The sequence below is a fragment of the Pyxicephalus adspersus genome, chromosome 9, assembly GCF_032062135.1.
Source record: "Pyxicephalus adspersus chromosome 9, UCB_Pads_2.0, whole genome shotgun sequence".
NCBI classification, from domain to species: Eukaryota; Metazoa; Chordata; class Amphibia; order Anura; family Pyxicephalidae; genus Pyxicephalus; species Pyxicephalus adspersus.
Window position 1 is genome coordinate 64,098,175 of NC_092866.1, and position 21,561 is coordinate 64,119,735.

General features: G+C 40.2%; 1 protein-coding gene across 1 annotated transcript in view; it reads left to right on the plus strand.

Annotated features, from left to right (window-relative positions):
- NELL1 (neural EGFL like 1) overlaps positions 1-19,981 on the plus strand; it is a gene marked incomplete in the record, with an annotated part of 387,865 nt that extends 367,884 nt beyond the window's left edge. Inside the window, 3 exon segments of the mRNA XM_072422315.1 lie at positions 10,816-10,992; positions 11,417-11,641; positions 18,313-19,981. Coding sequence (XP_072278416.1) covers positions 10,816-10,992; positions 11,417-11,641; positions 18,313-18,363 — 453 coding nt within the window.
- Positions 19,982-21,561: the final 1,580 nt, after the last annotated feature.

Sequence of the window (21,561 nt, forward strand, 5' to 3'; positions counted from 1 at the left end):
TAAAGTGGCTGAGATTTTAGAAAGTTGAAGGATCTGGTTGTCCTGGGGTCATATGAAGATGGAGAAGGAGCCAGAGCAAAGGCCCGTGGGCTCCATCAGCTATGTGTGTAGGGTGTTCCATATTTCTGTAAACTCAGAGAAAGTACAGGGGCTCTATTGCCACTTGGTAAAGGGGAGGGAGGGGTAAAAACATGAAACATTGGGGAATCTGTTACTATCATTATTGTGACTACATTCACTCTACTATATCATACAGAGAGTTGTGTGAATGGCAACGCAATGTAAACACTGTTGTTGGGTCAATGTAGCAAAACTGAATTATCTTTAAACGTATGATTAGGGTCAATGTAGCATTACGAGATGGATGGCATGGATAGGTAAACATGGCTGGGTTAAGTTTGACAGTTACTAAAGTCCAACCCCTTTGAAGCTTATGGGAACCTAATCCACCACAAAAACCTGAATGTGTTTAGGGGATCAGATCCGAAGAGAAAATAGACTAGGAAAGTTTGAAGAAGAAAGTTCATCTCCCATAGACTTCAGTAGAGTTGGCATTGGGTTCAGTGAACTTAAAGAAAGTTCACCCAACTCTTCATAAGTCAAAAGCACTAAAGCAGCCATTCTGGAACTTTTTAACATGGGAGAACCCTTAAAATAACTTTCAGGTCTTTGGGGAACCCCTTTTATAATAAATTATATCCACAGATCACAGTATATTAGTGTGGTGATCAGTGGGAAGAATTCCTCTTACATTGCTGGCCATTGGGAAGAATGTCATCCTTACAGCCAAAAATATCATTGGTGTCACTTACACTGACCTGAGAGGCAAAAAAATTGCTAAAGGAACCCTGCTTGAGAATCACTGCACAGAAGTGCTACATCGCACTACAAAAGACAACAATATTCTTAAAGGTTTTTGTGACTTTTGTGCAAATGTTCCAGTGGAGACACAGATGATAAACCACCACCTGATGGGTAAAATCTTTCCACAAATCATCTAAGGGAAAAAAAAAAAATCAAAATAAGCTTCTCTCATTTATATAATATTGTCACTGCACTGACAATGTCTTATTATTACAATTTACAAGCTGATTACATTCTTCAAACTGTAAAGAAAAAAGTGGTAGGAGTTCCTCTAACTTCTTGCCAAGTTCTAGAACGACTTGTAACTTTGTAGCAGTGCACAGTTGTTGGCGCTGTAATGAGAATCTATAATCAGCCCGAGGATTAAATGGAATATGCAAATGTAGAAGCACATTGCTGAGCAACACCTGCAGGGTCGTTTACTCCAGATTACTACGGGTGTCTGTTTTATGCGGAGCAATCTCCAACCTGCATCCATTTTTAACTGACACTTTTTAATATATAACTTTCTATTTTCGACTCAGAAGGAAAAACACAGCTGTGTGAATAATGTTGGTGCGAGCGGCAGAAAAAAGTTGGGAAGAAAGTTGAAGGCTTACCAAATGGGCCGCTTTCTTAAAGCTGCAGAGGGGTTGGAAACAGAGGCAGACAGAGCCATGGGCAAAGTGTGCCAGTGCATGAGGGCCCAGGACACTGCTTAGCCAGTAGGGGGCCCCACAGCAGCTGGCACAGTCCTTTGCCCGCTTGCTCTTCTTCCTTCAGTGTCTGTTTCAAGCACCCTCGGAATCCTGTTCAGGCAGCACAGCTATCCATCCCTTGGCACTGGATTATGGAAGTGACGTGCATGCCCTCAGCTTGTGGCAGGTGAATAAATGATTCCAGCAATCCCTGTTCTGGCATCTTCTTCCTTTCAGAACTGGTTAGGTTTTGGGGTTTTGCATTTCTGTTCACCATGGTGGGGTGTCAGGGGGGGGGCAAGAGTTGCCCAGTAATTAGTTTTGCGCAGAGGCCCACATTTGAAGATGTAGAAACGCCTGAACAAATGCCCATGTGCCCCATCAGCTTAGCATTAGGGTATTCCATATTTTCTATTAACTTGCAGGAACTACAGCAGTTTTTTTTACAACTTGGGGAAGAGGATGGGGGCAAGCCAGGAAACAATGTTGAATCTGTTGGTATCATCAGGGTAACAATGATCACTGTACTGTTTATATTGACCTACCCCCTCCCTGTTCCTTAAGAACGACCTCTGTCCAAATTACCGCTCGGTAGAAAGGAGGATAAATTGGACATGAGATTACATGTTGGTTGGCAGAAAATTCCCTTTAAATAGTTGCAACCCAGCAGTGGCAATGCGCACGTCTTGCGTGCAATGGGATTTCTTGCGCTTTAACCGGCAGTAATGAGAGGAAGAACCTGTAGCAGCCGTAATAATGATTGAGTGTTTAGCAGTCAGCAATCAATGACTGAGTCATTGGTAATCACCCTTACAATTTATCGCTCCAGACTTTTTAACGCTTGACTCGTAATTTGGCTTTATAAATAAATGACAACACTGATTTTATATTCAACACCACCATGGAGAACCGCCGAGAGGGCCAACCACTGATCACGTCTTGTAACCACCCAAATAAAATTACATTGGAGGGTTTTTTTAAAATAAATTTAACTATTAACTCCTCCATGAGCAGAGATATATGAGCCCAGGCACATTGTAACAATTAGGAAAGACCATCCAACACATGTTCCAAATGGCAAGGGTGGCCCATCAGTGCTGTGATAGGCTTTGTCAGCTCAGCTCTTGTTACTCCTAGAAAGTGCATTTAGCTACATTTTGTTACATAGCAGATTTAGATCTTACACTTGCTTTTACTAATTTTTGGCTGGTGAATCAAGAAATGACCCCAGTTTTTTGCAATCACATCCAGTTTTTACAATACAGGATACCCTCCATTTTTGTCAAAGAACATACAAAAATTTACATACAATAAAAAAAATATTGAAATATTAACTTTAATGTACTGTTTATTTAAATTTCTTTTGTTCATACAAAGGTTTTAAATTTCTTTTGTTCATATAAGGGATTTATTGTTACTGTGACATTTTTTTTTTACAGTAAAATATTTGAAAATAGGTAAGCGGTTAAGGTAAAAATTTACACTTATAGCTTTTCCTGGAGTGTTCAGTGTTAGGACAATCCCACCGGATGCTCCAACAATAGTCAGCCATCATATGTACATGCCATCTACCCCGATACCGTCCTTCCATGACCTTCAAATCTTGGTGGAATCATTCACCTTGGCCATCACTGACTGCACCATGGTTTTCCGGGAAGTTAGAAAGATGGCTATGCAGGAAATGCACCTTGATGCTCATATTGCAACCAAGCATTTTGTAGCTCTTCAAGAGTTTCTGGACAATTTCTGTGTAATTATTTGCTCGAGTGTTTCCAAGAAAGTCCTTGACAATAGCTTTGAATAATAACCAAGCATTATTTTCAACTTGTAACATTGTCCGGATGAAATGTTCATCTTTGATGAGCTGCCGAATCTGTGGGCCATCAAACACACGGCCTTTATTTTTTCAAATGACCGGCTAGGAAATGCCAAAATGAGGAACTTGAAACATTCTCCTTCAGTTGGCAAAGCTTTAACAAACTGCTTCATCAGACCCAGTTTCATGTGCAGAGACGGGAATATAATATTCTTTCTATCAACAAGTGGCTCATGTAGAATGTTTGGATCTCCTGGTTTTAGGGCAGATCTTGGAGGTCAATTCCTTTCCACCCAATGCCTCTCAAGAGCTCTGCTGTCCCACATGCACAGATAACAGGGATATTTGGTGTATCCGCATTGCTGACCAAGAAGGAAGCATAACATTTTAAGGTCAACACAGATGACCCAATTGTGTTAGTGATATTGCATCAACTCAATGACTTTTTTATGTCTGCATATTCTTCATAAAGAGGAACCGATTGGCAAATTGAGACTGACCCAAAAATATTTCCATTGTGAAGGAGGACACACTTTAACCTCTGCTTTGGGCTATCGATGAATAGTCGCTATTCAGTTGATTTATAGATTGGAATTCCCAATTCCTCCATTAAACCAGGTATGTTATGGCAATACACAAAGCTACTGTCAGTTCTAAAGTACTGCAGAAATGCAATTTCTCTGGTTCGAGAGTACGATACCTTCGTTCCGTTTTCAAGTAAGTTTTTCTGACATAGTCTGATGCTAGGAGTTCTGAAGCCTTCTTTGATGGGCCAAATCACTCAAATCCCTTACGAACAAAGTCCTCCTCAATTTCAAACTCTTCATCATTGTTGTCACCTAGTTCATCATCATAATCATGTTCTTCAAGAGAGGGTAGTGTAATGAAAACCGGCACTGAGATATTTCATCTGAATGAGCCACTGGGCGTATAGCCGATGGTAGACTAGGATACTCTATGTTACATTTATTTTTCTTGTTATGTCCTGAAGCTTTCACTATACAAAAGTAACAGTCATTGAAATGATCTCCTGGCTCTCGCCAAACCATAGGTATACCAAATGGCATCTTATCACGTGTTCCCTTTGTCCACATCCATAAACCCTCCACACACTGCACACCTTATGAGGGGCCCAAGACTTATATATGACAAAAAGACTTGCGCTGCAAATGTGTTGATGTTCGCCCTTTGACTGGGAATGGTGAAATGGCTACAGATATAACAAAATGAGTTGTTTAGGCACTTACGCGAGAAACAGCAGAGCCAGACATGATCTGAGAGAAAGGAAATACGTGTGTAAGTAGAAAAATAAATTTTGCTTCTTCACTACGTAGAGAAGCGCACAACCTCTGACCACACTGTCTTGCATGTAAATGAATATCCTATACCAGGGGTCAGCAAACTTTTTTGGCTACTAGGCCATTTTAGGAGGTCAAGAGGGCACACTAGGCTGGGATCTCTCGGTGATGGCTCTGCCCCCCACCAGGAATGCCGCTGAAGGAAAATCCCTCTCCTCTACATGGCATAGGGAGGAGTGGGAACGCCCCTGAAGGGAAATCCCTCTCCTCCGCAATGCATACAGAATAGAGGGAATGTCCCCTTACCCCGACGTGGTAAATGGGGAAGGGAGGCATAACAAGGAGGCTCTGGAGCCGCGGATTACCGACAGACAGATACAGACAGTGACACAGGAGGAGAGGACCTTGCCTCAAAGTGCTTACATTCTACAATTTGGATGCAAACTATGCCTGGCAAAAGTCCTGAAAACATGAGGGATACAAACAAACCCCATGCAGATCATGCCCTGGCAGCGATCTGAACCCGGGACTCACAGAGCTGCAAAGAAACAATCCTTTCCACAGAGCTACCTTTATAAAAACACAGAAGGAAAAACAAAACTTTATATTCAGAGATTGTTCAGATTATTCAGAGGAAAGCAAAAAGCACAATGCATTCGAATGGGAAAAAAAATATTATGTCTTGACTCCCATAAGGAACTAGCTATGTACAGGCCATACAAAGTATAATGTGATTGTACAATATCTGTATGTTTTGCTTTAGATTTATCCCCTCAATGTAGCAAGAGGACCTGTCTAATCAATGTATTAGAGATGTAGCAAATTAGCCTAAAAGGAGATCTACAAAACAAAAGACAATCTAATTGTAATGTGCTGTTGTTACAGAGATGTTGTGTAGCGGATGCCTCTCATAGATTGCAGCCGCCTATGTAATGACCCGACAAACATGTCCATATGAAGCCCATTCCATCTTTATAGCCCTTTTATGTTTTTTGTTACAAGAGAAGAATGTTGTTATTGCTTTGCTTATTAGCCATGGAAGAGGAATTTGCACCTGTCTCTGAAATAAGCAAGACCAGGCAGATAATATGAGAATATGGCAGAGGGAGGACATGCATGGTGACTGTGTACCACAGTACTGGGGGTGGGGGGGAGGCTTCTCTTCTACGCTGACCTCATCCAACCCTACCATCTGTACATAGACCGCTGACCATATGGCCAACAAGCCAAATGGCTACTCTGATACGACGCCTTACATAGTCAACCGTCAGTTTTCAGGGACAATTTGCCGCTGCAGTGGGTTATTAGCAATTTTAATCTTGAAAGACTATGGAGTAGAGCTTTATTAGGGTGCATAAAATAAATTGAATTATAAAAAACATTTTGGAATCTGCATTACAAAGAATTGTACAATAAATAAATATTTGATATCTCCTAAGAACCCATTGCCCCACTACATAGCAGGTGGCACCATTATTCAGTGTTGCATCGTAGGAGCCATGGAGAAGACACCATTGTCCTATTCTTGTGCCTTTCCTGCAAAACACGGCATACCTCCTGATTAGGCTCACAATGGCTAGTATAGTATCTTTGGCTAAATCTTTACTCTTGGATAGAGGATGAAGCTCAGTTATAGTTTTCATTTACTGTTTGACAGGGAAGACAAGTGAAGGATAGCCCCCACCTTACAATAGTAATTAAATTAGGAAGGTGTAGTACCTCTATCAGGATGACTTTTCAACTTGTGTCTGTAGTAGATACATTGAGGGTTTCCTTTTGGCATCACTTACATTTACCAAGTTTAGCATTCTCTCCATTCAATTAATTTCAAATCGATGAAGGGAGCCTTTAAACCCCTAAATGTGTTGGCTTTTGAGGATAGCTGAAGTTAAAAAATAAAGTAGTTACCCAAAGCCCCCCCATTTGTAGGTAGAAAATGTAATGGACACCCCCTGTCCTGTAGATATTGTGCACCCCTGGCTCCGATTTTAAGTAAATAAAGTCTGCCTATGTACCTAATCGAGTCAACTGGATACCATAGTAGACCAAGCTTCTCTTATTTCTCTCTACAGGTCTTGGATTTAGAATTAGGCATCGCTTAGTACTCAAGTTTAATTTGCATACTAAAGCTCCCTAATAAGCATGATCTTCCTTAACCTGGTAATCATTAATGGTTTTGTTTCCAAACAAGAGCACTTTAATTACAATCATTTTTCCTTGTCATAGTAAAAAAAAAATATATATTTATTTAGACTAAGTGGCCTCATCACTGATTCTGCTGTGTTCGTCTATACATTGCAGGCAGTTGATGCTTTCTTTGAGGAGCCAACAGGGGGTTGGGCGTGATTTTAAAGATGTCACAGCTCCCTGGCTCAGTGCTCCTCTCAAGATCCCTCAGACGCTCACAGTGTGCAGTGAAATCAGAGTAAGCAATTTAAGTCCAAGAAAGGAGCCGGTACAATTGTGCAAGGCTCTAGCAGTAAGTTTGCATTATAATAAAGTCCAGGGACACTGAACATTGATCCTTAGTCTGGTCTAGCAGTACCAAACCCATAACTATGTCCCTTCACCCAACCAACAACAGAAAAGAAAGCTATCATCTACAAGGAGATATTGAAGGGGCTTGGAATTGGTTTGCACTCCGACAGCTGTCTCTGGGCCTCTAATGAAGAGCCCTTTTTATACCGACACGGCCACCTGTGCAGGGGAAACGCTCACCGAAAATTATTTCTTTCACTCTTCTTCCAGAGACAGTGTGAGGCTAATGATCGCCCTGACAGCCCAGCAAACTAGGCAGCTACTTAAAGATTTCATTCACATAATTGATGACATGTGAAATTGGTTCGTTCTCCATTTGCCCTGCAGCTTTCTTCAACCGCACTGCGCTTTTTTTTTTTGGTTTTCCCTTTTTTTGGCGGATAATGGAGAGGGAATTTCGGATGGGGAGTGATATAAGAAACCTTCAAAGTCTTAACTGAGAATGGAGTAATTGATTGAATAGGGGGAGGATTATCAGAGATTTGTTAAGAACACCGTGGTTAGGAGGAAGGAAGGGATTTGTAAGATGCCAGTTTTCTGTGCTGTCAGATACAACAACCGCCAGCGCCTTTTTCTAGTTTTGTACTAATTAATGAGCAGTTCATTCGGAAAATTCAGTAAACTATTGCCAGCATATTGATACAGTTTTTATCCATCTATCCTACCATCCGTCCTTCCACCTCCCCCCCCCCCATCCCCCCCCGTCCTTTCCACCTCCCCCAGCCATCCACCTGTCCTTCCACCTCCTCCCGCCATCCACCTGTCCGTCTCTCCATCAATCCATTTGTCATTACTTCTGTTTGTCCTGCCTTCCACCGGTTCTCCCTTCACTTCCTCCCCCCATCCATCTGTCCTTTTTTCCATCTATCCAGCCATCCATCAGTCCAACTATCGTGCCATCTTTCTGTCCTAGTTTTTCACCTGTGCCACCAATCATCTGTCCGTCCTTCCATCTATCCCACCCTCTATCTGTCCGTCCTTCCATCCATCCCACCATCTATCTGTCCGTCCTTCCATCCATCCCACCATCTATCTGTCCGTCCTTCCATCTATCCCACCATCTATCTGTTCGTCCTTCCTTCCATTCATTCCTCCATTAACCCACATTGTTTTTTATTTTTTTTTAAAAGATCAGCATAAGACCTGCAGCTATAACTAATGCATAGTACACACACACACAGATCCTCAGCCTCTAGGGGCTAAAAATGTGAGCCAGTTCAGTGTTTTTTCCAATTGGCAACTAATCAATCAGAATTCTAAAAACTTACACACATATACATATACATATGATATTCTTCCTCTTCTGATCTCCAGGTAGGGATTAGGACAACTACATGGAGATTCATGATCAGGATTTGTTAAGTCACACATGCATCCGATTACCAACATGTCTGATCTGTCCATATCCTATCCAGGAGCGTCCAATAGATTATAAAAGATTAGGCGTAGATTTCTCTACAGATCCTAAAATTGTATTTGATCAGAAATCAGACTGCAAGTGAGAATCAGCCCTTGTGCATGGGCCATACTATAAACATAGAGCTACTGGTATGCTAATTAGACTAGTAGAGAGTAGAATCCTCCCTCTTTAACCGTTAGTTGGAAATGGCCAAAAAGCTACGGCTTGACCCAAATATTTGAGTAGGGGAAAGGTCGAAACCTCAATCATGGGGGATTGGAACCCAGATGTCGCGCTGCATGCTTGTTTAAGGTCAGCTTTTTACTAGATGGTAAAGCCTAGAAAAGGAAGAAAGGCACTAAAACATTCCCCTAATTTCCATTGTAATCTAAAAAACGTTTCTCCCTGGCCCTGCTCGGTTTTACCCAATTTTTAGGGGGAAACCTAAGCTTTAGAAATTTCCCTGTAATTGACCTGTTTTACCAAGTTCTTTCAATTTTTTCACATTGTGTTGGATGACACTATAAGGTTTTCATTCATGTTCACTGAAAGTTTTATTTTAAATATTATTTAGATGAATAGTGATGGGGTGAATTACTACGTGAATGTGGCCATCAAAGTCTATTTGAGGGTCCAAGGATGCCACTATACTAACTTCTAACCCTCTGCATAAAGAACATTTAATTTATCTTTATCAGATATATAATAGTAAAATGGACTGGTAGATGGTTGAAGAATCCCAGTAGGACTTTCAAGGGACAGTAAAAGAAAGAGAAAGTGAAAAGTTAATTTTGCAGTTTTTTGTATATATAATAAAGCCATAAAATCGCATGTTCACACACCCTCCTCATTTAGAAATATTAAATCTTATGAGAAGACACGCCAGCACAGTGCAAGGGAATCTTCTTTTGAGATTACTGGAATACCAGTGATTTCATGCTTGTGTTCATACAGCATTAGGATGTATAATATGTATATATTTTTATCCTGGAAATAAATGTGTTTAATATGAAATGCTGCAAATGGGTTCCTAATGAATGGGCAGACCCTGCAAATTCACCTTAAGAGAGGTAATTACATGGAGCAGAAGAAGGAGGAGATCCAGCGCAGCCGTTTGATGTCGAGTTTCCACTGAGGTCTATTTAGGGGAGGGAAGAAGTAACAGAAGCTGAAACATTGAATCCCATTTTATGTCCATTTAGCGTAGCTTTCATATATGTAGTTGTAGCCGTCTTTGTGCACAAGACAACAGAGTACTCTGCGTGATCCATTTTTACTTTGCGCAATAAAAAAAGGGAACATGTGGGGTGTTGAGTCATTCTCCCAAGTAGTTTATCTTGTTTGAAATGATTCTAATTGTAGGAGAAAAACACTTTAGAGAGGAATAGGACAGAGGAATGGTTTTTAAGCAAAATTGGGCCCTAAGCAAATATGAAATGGTGAGCCAAATGTACAGCACTTCAGCTTCTTGCACTATGGCCATTCTACTCATTTAGGCACTGGAGAAAGTGGGAGCTCCTGGGCAATTGCCATCTATTCCCTACACTAAAACTGGCCCTGGTAAAATGGTATTTATCGGAGTTCCCAAATGTGTGGTGATGAAAGCACAGTTGGTGGCTGCCTATACTGGCTTTTGGAGCAGATCCTAGTTATTTTTCTTATACATTTTCTCCAGCTTTACTTATTTGTCCATTATACATATGGGATTTTTTTTTTTTTTTTGCTTCTGCCAGTCCCTGATGAAGGGAAACCCTTAAATTAGATGTTTTGGGTTTAGTTAAACATTCTAAACAGTCTTTCAAAAATTTAATCTGGATTCATCAAATCTAGACTTTTCATACCTGCACACTTGTTAATGTTTCAAGAAAAGCTTTAAAGTAGCCTCTACCTTCATCCAGTCTAAGCAGTATTAGAGCTTGTATGAAGGTTGTAGATCTAAGTAAAATAATCTGAAAAATAAACCATTATGTACTTATCACATTCCGAGACAGGAAACATTCTTTTGGCCCAGAATGCAAGACAGCTCTTGGACTCATCCAACATCTCCCTATATATATGGCCATATTGGCAAATTCATAGCCATGATCAGCCTGGTAATTGGTTTTTATGTTCTTTTCATCTTGAGCAATCTCAGCTTCATTTAAAAAACACAGCACTTGTTAAAATACAAGGTCTATACTTATTATTTTTGGATGTTTTCATACATTTGTTGGTTCTTGACAGGATGGGAAAATATTTTGCCGAAGAACAGCCTGCGACTGCCAAAATCCGAGTGTCGACCTGTTTTGCTGCCCGGAGTGCGATACCAGGGTGACCAGCCAATGCTTAGATCAAAATGGGCATAAAGTCTACCACAGCGGTGACAACTGGACGTACAGCTGCCAGCAGTGTCGTTGCCTGGTACGTTATTTTGGTTGAAGAGAGAATCCAATTGATAATTAAACAAAAGGGCTTGGATACAGCATTTACATTTTACATTATTTCTTTCTTGTAACCTAAAATTAATGAATGTAGCCATTAAAGGCAACAACCATTAGCTCAATGCAGTTGCATCTTTCTGTTTTAACTACTAAACCTAGATTTTGGCCATACTGGGAGTGCATTGATATCAGCAAATTGGCCTACCAAAGCCAAAATAGTAAAGCACAACCATTGGGTAGCCTGGCAAAGGAAAAGAAATATGGCAGCCATATGTACGTGCAAAGGTAAACAAATATGGCAGCCATATGTACTAATAAATTAGTAGATTTATTAAGACAAAAACAAATAAAACAATTGAACCCTCTTCTCTTTACCTTTGACATTTCACCATTTCTTTTGTCAGGCTGGAGAAGTGGACTGCTGGCCTATAAGCTGCCCAACGCTGAACTGCGAGTACACGGCGACATCAGATGGCGAATGCTGCCCGCACTGCGTGGACGACCCCTGTGTAGCAGATAACATCACTTATGACATTCAGAAAACCTGCCAGGACAGTCAGGGGGTCACACGGCTCAGCGGATCTGTATGGACCATGTCTGGGACGCCATGTACAACCTGCATATGCAAGGTATGTGGTTAAGAACTCCTTCATTAGACATAGAACTGCATGATGGCCAAGTCCTGAGCACTTCAAAATTGTAGGACTCTAGTAAAGACCTAATGATAACAAGTCCACTTCCTTATCTGTAAAGCTCAGAAAAATGGTGGGCAGGAAAAGATCCAGAGATGACAATCAAATCTCTCTAAAATTGCATTTTTTTTTTTTAGTACTTGTTATCTTTCCCACTGCTGCAGGCCAACCTAACGAATTTATATCTCATCTCCTGTAATCTCTTAATTCAGCGGTTGAAATGTTGGTCCCCTGGGCTCTCCACTAGGGAAGTCTGAGACATCCAGGGTTCAGTTTGAGTTGGTTCTTTAAAAAATGTCCTAACGATGAACCCAAACTTTTCCACTAAAGTCCTTGAGTGATGAATCACAAATACATTTAGTCCATTTTAAGGCAAATAGGCAAGCTATAGGAAAGCAAGGGGACATGGGAAGTTAGGCACTACAAATAGGAATGTACATTTACATGCCGAAGAACATTAATAAACCTAAATTGATCCCACATACATTAAAGTGTACAAACAATTGAAAGTTGCAGACATAACCTGGAAGCTCAACCTTCTTTCCTTTAGGTCTTGGATAAGACAACCAATTGTCCTCCCATTATTCCGAACTCTAATTCTGTTTACCTTGAGCTTTGGGTTTTCTTTACCCCTTCAGTGTTCCGATTCTTCTTTTTGCATTCTTTATAAAACAAATACAAATCCAACAGGCTTGTTAGGAACTAGTGTTGTAGTTTAGCTCAAGCAATGTTTGACTTTGACCAAACAAAAATTTACTTTGCCAACAGGATAAAAACACATTGTCAATGAATATATTTTTATTGCTGATAGACCAAAGGTGGTATCTTTCCTGACATCACAAGCTTATGAGAAATGATATACGCCGATTAACATTTGCTGGTATTTGTGGGGCAGACCTGCCCCTTGATGACCACCAACCGGTGAAAATGTTCACCACCATTTACGTCATCGCCAGCAGTCTTACAACTCGTTGTTGTACACATTGGTTCCAATAAAATCCAACATTTGTTCCCCAGATAAACATTGCCACCAAATGGCAACACTAGTGGAAAGTTTTGCTAATGAACACAGCAGGTGAGCAGACCGAGGAACTCGGCCCAAACACCTGACCAATTGATTCCCGATAGTTTCTATATTCTGCCAGGTGGTTTAATGCTCCAGCTTCCACCAAACCTGAAATTTCAGAATTTTGCTAACTGGCTTTTGAGCGTAATCTCTCTATTTATAATGGGGGTCTAGCTTTAAAAAGGTGTCATTGCCGATGCATGAATTATCAGTACATTGAAGACCGTAATCGTCCTCTGAATAGTTGCAGATGGACGTGCATTGCGCTGTGTCTGCAGTACATTTCATCTGTGTTCTTCTGCTGGAATTGCTACATTATGAACATTGATTTGGGTGACTTCCCACTGGGGCCCCGGTGGGCAGCTAATGTATATGACTGTCGATTCCGCTTTCTCAGAACTAAGGCTTGTTCAATCATTTTTCCTTTCGCCCCCAAACACGTGTGTACTATATAAGAAAAAGCCACAACATTCCTTTATTCTTCCCAGACAATGGGAAATAAACGAATTTGGGGATTTAAAAACATTGCCTGTAGTAACATTGACTTCCTTGTAGTTGAAGCGCATGTGATATAATAGGAACGGAGCAAGGAATTTCTGCATAAACACAGACAGTTCACTTTGGCCCGAGATTGATGTGGAGGCACCAATTCCTTATATCTGGGTACAAAGCTACATCCATTTCCTGGATCCCCAGATAGAACTGTAGAAAAGATGATTAAAATGGTCACTTTCTGAATGACATTATAAAATATATGTCATAAAGCTCAGTTGATAGACACCAAACCTAGTTATCTTGAAAACAAATAAGGATCATTCTGGACAGAGGTACAGCCTAAATCGCAGTTGGTGTACAAGTAGTTGGAGCTGCCACATAGAATGGAATGGAGCTGGTACAGTATCACTTGCCAATGACATGGTGCCCTACGAAGGTGACCATGCTCCAGTCCTGTGTCTCTCAGTTTAAATGATCAGTGTTTGGTGGATGCTGGAAAGTTAATGTTAAATGGAGTCTCTGTTATCACTCTAGGACTTTCCTGTACGAAGGTTAAAGGTCTGCTCACTTTTGGTCCATAAAATGAGGGGCTTTTCCATCCCTGCACCAAGTTCTCAGCTGTGCCCATGAGGCATCCCTGCTTTTCAGAAACAGACTTTCCAGATGTGTACAATATAAAGGGTTTCTACCATCCCTGCACCGAATTCCTGGGTCTGTAACCCGCTGTGCCGACAATGAGGGGTTTTTAATATCCTTACACTGAGCTCTTGGGTTTGCATCTTTGCTCTGCTCATTTTAAATGCAATCCCTGCACTAGGGTTCCAGCTGTAACCAAGTTCAGGGGACCCCCCCATCCCAGCACAGAGGTCCCAGTTCTGTACACTTGTTATGCCCATTATGTAGAGTTCCAGCTAATCCATTGCTAAATTTTCAGGTTTGTACACCTGTTGTGCCCAATATGTGGCTGTCTCAGTATTCCTGTGCCGAGTTTTCAGGTCTGTCTACTTGCTGTGCTTATTACAAAGTGGTCCTACTATGCTTGTAAGGTTACAGTTGTGCCTAATATGAGTGCCCCCCCCCACAAAACTGATGTATTCAGTAGGTCTGTACACTGGTTTCCTATATGAGTGGTTCTCCCCTTCCAAGTACACGTATTGTGCCCCTTGTGAGTGATTTCCACCTTCCTTGTGCCAAGTACCCAGATATGTTCTTCCTCTGTGCCCATTAAAAGAGAACCCACCATGTCATACCCAAGCACCAAGATTTACCCGCTTTTAGTGCCTATTTTTAATAGTTATTCCCATTACAATTCTATTATCAATTTGTTATGTCAACATGAACCAATAGTGTGTACCACCAGGACAATTGTAAAGCAATCCTTATATGTATATATGCAATGAACATCACATATTACTGGAGGCACCTAGAGAATACCCTAAATAGATACAATAAATGCTGGCGAGAACTAAAGTACAGGAGAAACTGAGATCCTGCCAGATAAACAATTTTTGAATTAGGTTGGCATTTTGCAACAACCATACCAGTGACCCCATTCACCTAGCTGTCCCTCCCTTCTTGCTCTAACACTTGTGGTTCCTAATAACCTGCAAATCCCAATATAAAACTTCAAATAACTTCTTTTAGCTTCCGGGTTCCCATCTGAAAATTCTGATCAGGGTTGTTGCAGCCTTTTAACTTCTCGTTTAACATTACTAGGAGGATATGATCGTCCACGTTAGTGCGTCGAGGGAAAACACGCACATATAAAATAATCTCTGCAAATTCTGAAATCCCTATTAATCCAGCAAGCCGGCTGCACATTGCAGGCCGTCTTCCTGAATATTGTATTAGCGCTTGCGAGCGCGTTAAAAATCTGCTGCCTCTGCTTTTTACGCCCCCAGTCAGAAGTTCATTTTTATTTGATCATTTTTCCCGCTCAGAGAGAATTCTGCAATCTCTGATTCTAATGAAAGGCGGTTTGGGGAGCACTGCGTTATATAAAATGCCGTCTGATGTGTATTCTACTGTGGCGTCTCTACTTCGCCTTCCCGCTGCTACCGTTCAGCGTCCATTGGGAACGCGGCTTTTAAATCACAGATATTTTGCATGTTGTTTTTTTTATTTCGGCTTTGTGCAAACTAAAGTTAATTTGATTTGCTTATTTGTTGTCAGACCCAGAAACAAGACTTGGTGCGTGAAAGACATGCAGATGAGCGCTTACAGTGCAGGGGATCCAACTGAGCTCCATTATAGAGCTACAAGGAGCAAAATGCAAACACTCAGGAGCCGGTTTATCAAACACTTGTTTCATAATTCTATCCCGCCCTCCATTGTAAATATGGTTTCCAACAGTTTAGAGGATGATCACACATACAACAAGCTGCCATGTGTAGATATAATAAGAGCAGTATGTTTAAAAATGTGCATGCAGCTCAATATCCTTAGAATAGCTTTTATTCTAATACAGAATATGCATTGGGAATGCTGCAAACTCTATTCCAAATCATGGTGGCTCAGGGGTTAGAACTCTGGCCTTTGCAGGGCTAAGGTTCGATTCCTGGCAAGGACACTATCTGCATGGAGTTTGGATGTTTTCCCCATGACTCCAGTTTCCTCCCATGACTATGGACTTTGTAAGGTAATATGTTGGTGCTATATAAATACTGTGTAAAAATAATAAATTATATGTTACTTGTTTCTGAAAAGTGAAGGGTATACTAGGCTGTTCGAAATAATAGCAAGTGTCTGCATTTTTCTTTACAAACATTTGCTGTATAAAGCGTAAAATGTTTCAAGATTTTGCTTTCCTTGGAGTCACTGAACTAATATTGAGTTGTATGACCTCTGGTTCCTAAAAACTGTTGCACATCATGTTGTATGGAGTCCACCAACTTCTGGCACTTGTGTACAGGTATTCCAGCCCAGGATGGTTGGACTCTATTCCACAATTCTTCTGCATTTCTTGGTTTTGAAGCAGTCATAATGTCAATCCTGTTGGTTTGGAACCAAGACGTTGCTTGTTTTCATAGCATTTACTTGGCACTGCTCTGCTTGTCCTTTCACTGTTGGATCACAGACTAAAGGCTACCTGTGCTCCAAGCTAGTGGGTTTGATAATGGTTCCACATACTGTAAGTGCACTCAAGATCAGATGAATTGGTTGAGACTGTCTATGTGCACCATTGGAAAGAATTGTAGCACACAGCACCACATATATACAGAACTTTGCTGCATTAACCAACATTAAACCCTCATTTTATTGCACACAGGCTACTGCAACCTGAAATAAAAAAATGCGTGCACGCACCCATCTATTAGGTCTTAGTTTGGTCTATACATAACTTTAGTTCCTCATCACAAGGAATGAAGATTTCAATGTCAGAATTGTTTTTGTTCTTGGCATAAATCAGTGAATGCAAAGGACCAAACTTCAGCAAGTCAGAAGCAAACCATTATACACTGCAAACCAACACGAGGCTCCCCTGAATGTATTCATTTACAAATTATTCATATTTCTAGTGACTAAAAAGAAGCAAAGAAAGTCCAAACCTTCCAAGTGCATTACAGAAGATTCCTATTAGTTGGGTACACAGGACGGAGCGTTTTATGCCGGGGTTTTATTAAGCCGGAGAGTTGAATTCTGGGGCCGCCGGGTGTGATAAACATCATCTCTTGTTAGAAAGGCTTTATAAAAAGCTCCATAAATCTGACCAGCCCATCACATTAACAAGCCACAAGTGTCCGGCCTCATAATGAAGTATTGACCATACTTAACTCCCGCTCTATAGATATTGAACATCAGCTGGATTTATTAAATGGTGCCATTTCCTTATCACAGAACAAAGGAAACCCGAAGCAACTCCATGACTTGTAAAACGCATGACCGGCTTATCTGTTATCCTGTCAATGCGTATTAAAGGGGACATGACTGAGTCTGTACAGCATTATTGTCACATTTGTCTGAATGCAATTTAAATTGATTTGCACATTTTGCTTGCTTGCTGATTTTTTGACCACTTTCAGTTTTTATTACATTATATTCATGAGGTTTGAGAGTTCCTTGAAGCCTCTGTGACTATAGGAATTTTGTTCCACTGATGGGTTCTATTTGAGCATCAACTGGTAAATGCTCACAAAACCAAACACTGTAAAACAACACTTGTTTTTTTTTTTAATTGCAGTATTTATGAAAACAGTGCACCACATAAAGTGTCCTAAATCTGTATTTAGGAACAAATTATCTGACAACTCATCTGATTTTGGACATACTGGGCCCGATTTATTAAATCTCTCCAAGACTGGAGAAGATTGACTATCATAGAAGAAGCTAGGTCATCCAGCAAATTTAGAATAGATTTCTATTGGCAAATGTTTTCAATCCTGGACCAGATCCATTCCAGGTTCCCCTCTTTCAGTATATTTTCCCCAGTCTTGGAGAGCTTTATTAAATTGGACCCACTGACGCTGCCAAGTTTACACCAAATTCCTTGCCTAGGAAACATTATTTAATTTTCCACAATGCATTTGTCAAAAATATACCGGGTGCCTTAAGGTTGTATCTTTTCAGTGTATTTTTTTTTTTTATAGAATTTTACACTCCACGCATGACCATCACTCCAACATATATGTGGGAGTATACAAGTTTGATGGAAATGGTATCCCAAATTGATAGTCATTATATGAAGTTGGCCTCTATTTTTAGCTAGAACATCCTTTGCTCTTCTGGAAGGCTTCCCAAAAATTTTTGGAGTGTCTATGGGAATTTGTGCCCATTACTGAGATCAGATGCCAAGATTGGATGGGAAAACCTGGCTCATGATTGGCGTTTATATAACGCATATAGAAATACGTTTATATAACGGGGAAATACGTTTATATAACGGGGAAAAAAATGTAATAGGCACTCTTTAATGTTGAAATGTGAAAATAGGTCTGACATTTAGTAGAAGCATTCACATGCTTGTAAGGAATGTGGTAAATTGTGAATGGCGTGGCCAAAAGTAAGTTGAGAAGACTAACACATCTATTTCTTTTTTTTTTTTTCACAGAATGGAAGTATCTGCTGTTCAGTGGACCTAGAATGCCTTCACAATAACTAAAAATGTCTAAACAAGGACTCTCGTTCCAGAGGAGAAAATAAAAAACTGATGCAGTTCCCATCGATTACAGAGTATATACACAAGACAACATTTTATACAACAGACAGTTACCAAAGTCTTCAAAAGATGTTTGGCAGTTGCTTGGGGACCTTCTATCACATCCGGCCAATCCACCTCTGTTTTGGGCTGATGGAGGTTACTTTCATTACAAAGGATTAAAGCTCGAATCTCCAGCAAAAACAAGTCAATATCAATGTTGTGAGTCACAAAACGTTCTACCTGTTCCATCGACAAAAAACAAAGAGTCTTTTCCCAGTAAAAAGTTTGATGTCCTTTTTACATTTTTCTTTTGAATGTGGACACCCATTTCTTGAAAAATCTCAAAAATCAAAAAAAAAAAAAAATGTTGCGTCTCATTGTCTCCAAGAACACGGTCCCATGCCTGGTGTTGAAAATAATGTATGTATGTAAAGTCTATTTATGGACATAGCATCTTTATTTATTGGCTTATGACTTCACCCAGTGTCTCAGAACATTAAAAAAAATATATAAAATGGAAAAAAAAAAAAAACAAAAGACTATAGATCAGTACAAGCTTCTCCAAAAAGGACCACCAGACTTACAAACCCTTCACCCCTGTGCTGTAAAAAATGGACTTTGGCTGCTTTGTGACACCAACCAACAGACTAAAAACAGGACAAGGACCTCATCCTCCAAACATCAAGTCCGCAGTCATGTACCACAATAGATTCTTGCATTGCTTCGAGGGACTACCCCATAGAAAACGTGGACTCGGCATTAGTTTTTCATAGCCAAGGACGTTCTATGGAAAGACGTGATGAAAAAATAATGCGCTTGCATTTCTACATGGGCTAACAAAATGTACAAAATATTTTCACATAGCCGGTGTTTTCTGAACGTCAGTCAGAACATCATAACACAAGAATGTCTATAACGAAGCAGCGATGACCACGGGACAAATTTAAAACAAAGTTGCTGTCTGGGTTTTGTCTAATTATTTGATTTTTATGGCTTGCGATTATCCTCTGTATGCTGGCCTCCTCTTATGCGAGACATTGGGGTTGACTTAAAGGAGAATGGGTTGTACTGTAGCAAAGTGATTTAGAATGCTGCAAGGGGTAAGTTACTTTTCAAAAACTACCCAATCATCTGCAAGGATTTTTTTTTTTTTTTTGGCTTGCACATGATTGGACGCAAACAGAACTTCACCTCCTTCTCTAAGCCAGTGTTTCTGGAACTTTTAACATGGGGAACCCTTAAAATAACTTTCAGGTCTCAGGGTCCCCCCTCCATAATTACTATATCCACAGCTAACAGTAGAATAGTTTGGTGGTCAGAATTCCTCTTACATTGCTGGCCATTGGGAATAATGTCACCCTTACAGATAGCCAAAAAGATAATTGGTGTAATTTAAACGGACCTGAGAGGTGCAAATTGTTCATGCAACCTCTGCAGGAACCCTGGCTGATAAACACTGCTCCGAGCTAAGTGAACGACCCCTTGCAGAGCATTAAAAGACTTTGTGGAGCAATCAGTAAAATCTCCTTTAGTAAATCGCCAACAAGCTGAAAATAAGATATTTGTCATCTTCAAGGGCTTTTCTGTCTATTCACCCGAAAGAATATTTGTGGGGTCAAGGTTTTGGTCCTGGCTTGCAATTGACCTTACATTCCAAATACTACAGCATACAAAACATTGGGCTCATCCAACTTTGTGGTCACAGTTTGATGAAGAATATTTTCTGTTTGACCATGACTGTGCCTCCATGTACATAGCCAGCTCCATCCCTCCTTTCATGTACAGAGATCTGACCTCAACACTACTGAATTGCTTTGGGATGACTTGGAATGCCAATTGTGAGCCAGGTCTTGTCATCTCTAGTACCAGAAGTTATAAAGCTCTTAGACATAAATATTCAACATAGAAAAATTAAACGTAGATTGCTATAGACTCATTCTAAAATCCTAAAGAAATTCTTCCCAGAAGAGTTGAAGATGCTATTGCCACAATGAGGGGTGGGGGCACAGATCCATTATAATGCCCATGGTCCATAGAAGAAATGTTTGTCAGGTGTACACAAACTATGGCCACAGCAAACATAGGCATGCAAACAAAGATTAAACACATTCTGATTTGGCTACAGCTATCATGGTTCCCTTTAATAAAGGATATTGTTTACATATCATGCAGTGTAGTAAATCGAACTCCAAGCCAACATTGGCTTTTTACACCAAACACCCGAGTGTAAATCTCTTTGTAGCTGGGCAAAGATACAAATTATTCCTTTAAGGCAGGGGTGTCAAACTCAAATACACAGAGGGATGAAATTAAAAACTTAGACCAAGTTGGGGGCTAAACTTGAAATTTATTGAAAAAATTGAGGAAGTTTACTACTTCATCAATAACTAACAAAAACAAACCCCTCTAGACACACTTTAGGGTTGAAAAGTCTTATTTCTATCTATCTATGCAGACTGTGTATTGTTCATCCTCTCACATCACAAGTGTGTCCGACACTAAATATTATACTATGCAGTCTCTAATGGATTGAAACAAACACAATGCCCCTGGTAGACAGGCACCATATGATCATTGCCTAGGCTTTGTATCACATGATGGGTGTACAGGAATAATGTCTATGTATTTCATGTATTGAAAATGTCAGATGGTAACGCGGGCGGGCGGGCCAAATGTAGTTCCATTTTCAGAATTCTTTAGGGTGCCAAAAAAAAAAAAAAAAAAAACAAAGACTTTGAGGTCCAGATTTGGGCCGTGGGCCAGAGTTTGACACCCTTGCTTTAAGGGTTTACATCAGCATGACAACCTACAAGTCGCACATCCATCGTCCTAAAACTGTAAAACACCCAATATAGACAATTGAAAAAGAGGGCGATATAGATTTTCATATATTCACATGTTCCTAACAAGCTCCCAGACTTCATCAGCCAAGAAGAATAACCAATTTAGAAAAGTAACAGAAAAAAAAAAAAAAAAACATCACAGCTCTTCAGCCAATGACTTTGTCTGTTATCTCTCCCCGCTGACTTATATTATGAGGACTAAATCAATACTCCAATTTCTGCTACATTTTCAAATCCACTCTCTCGCTGTTAAGAATTTTTGCTTCTTTGACAAACAAGACGAAATAATGTTTTGGGGTTTATTTAGTAAAGAAGG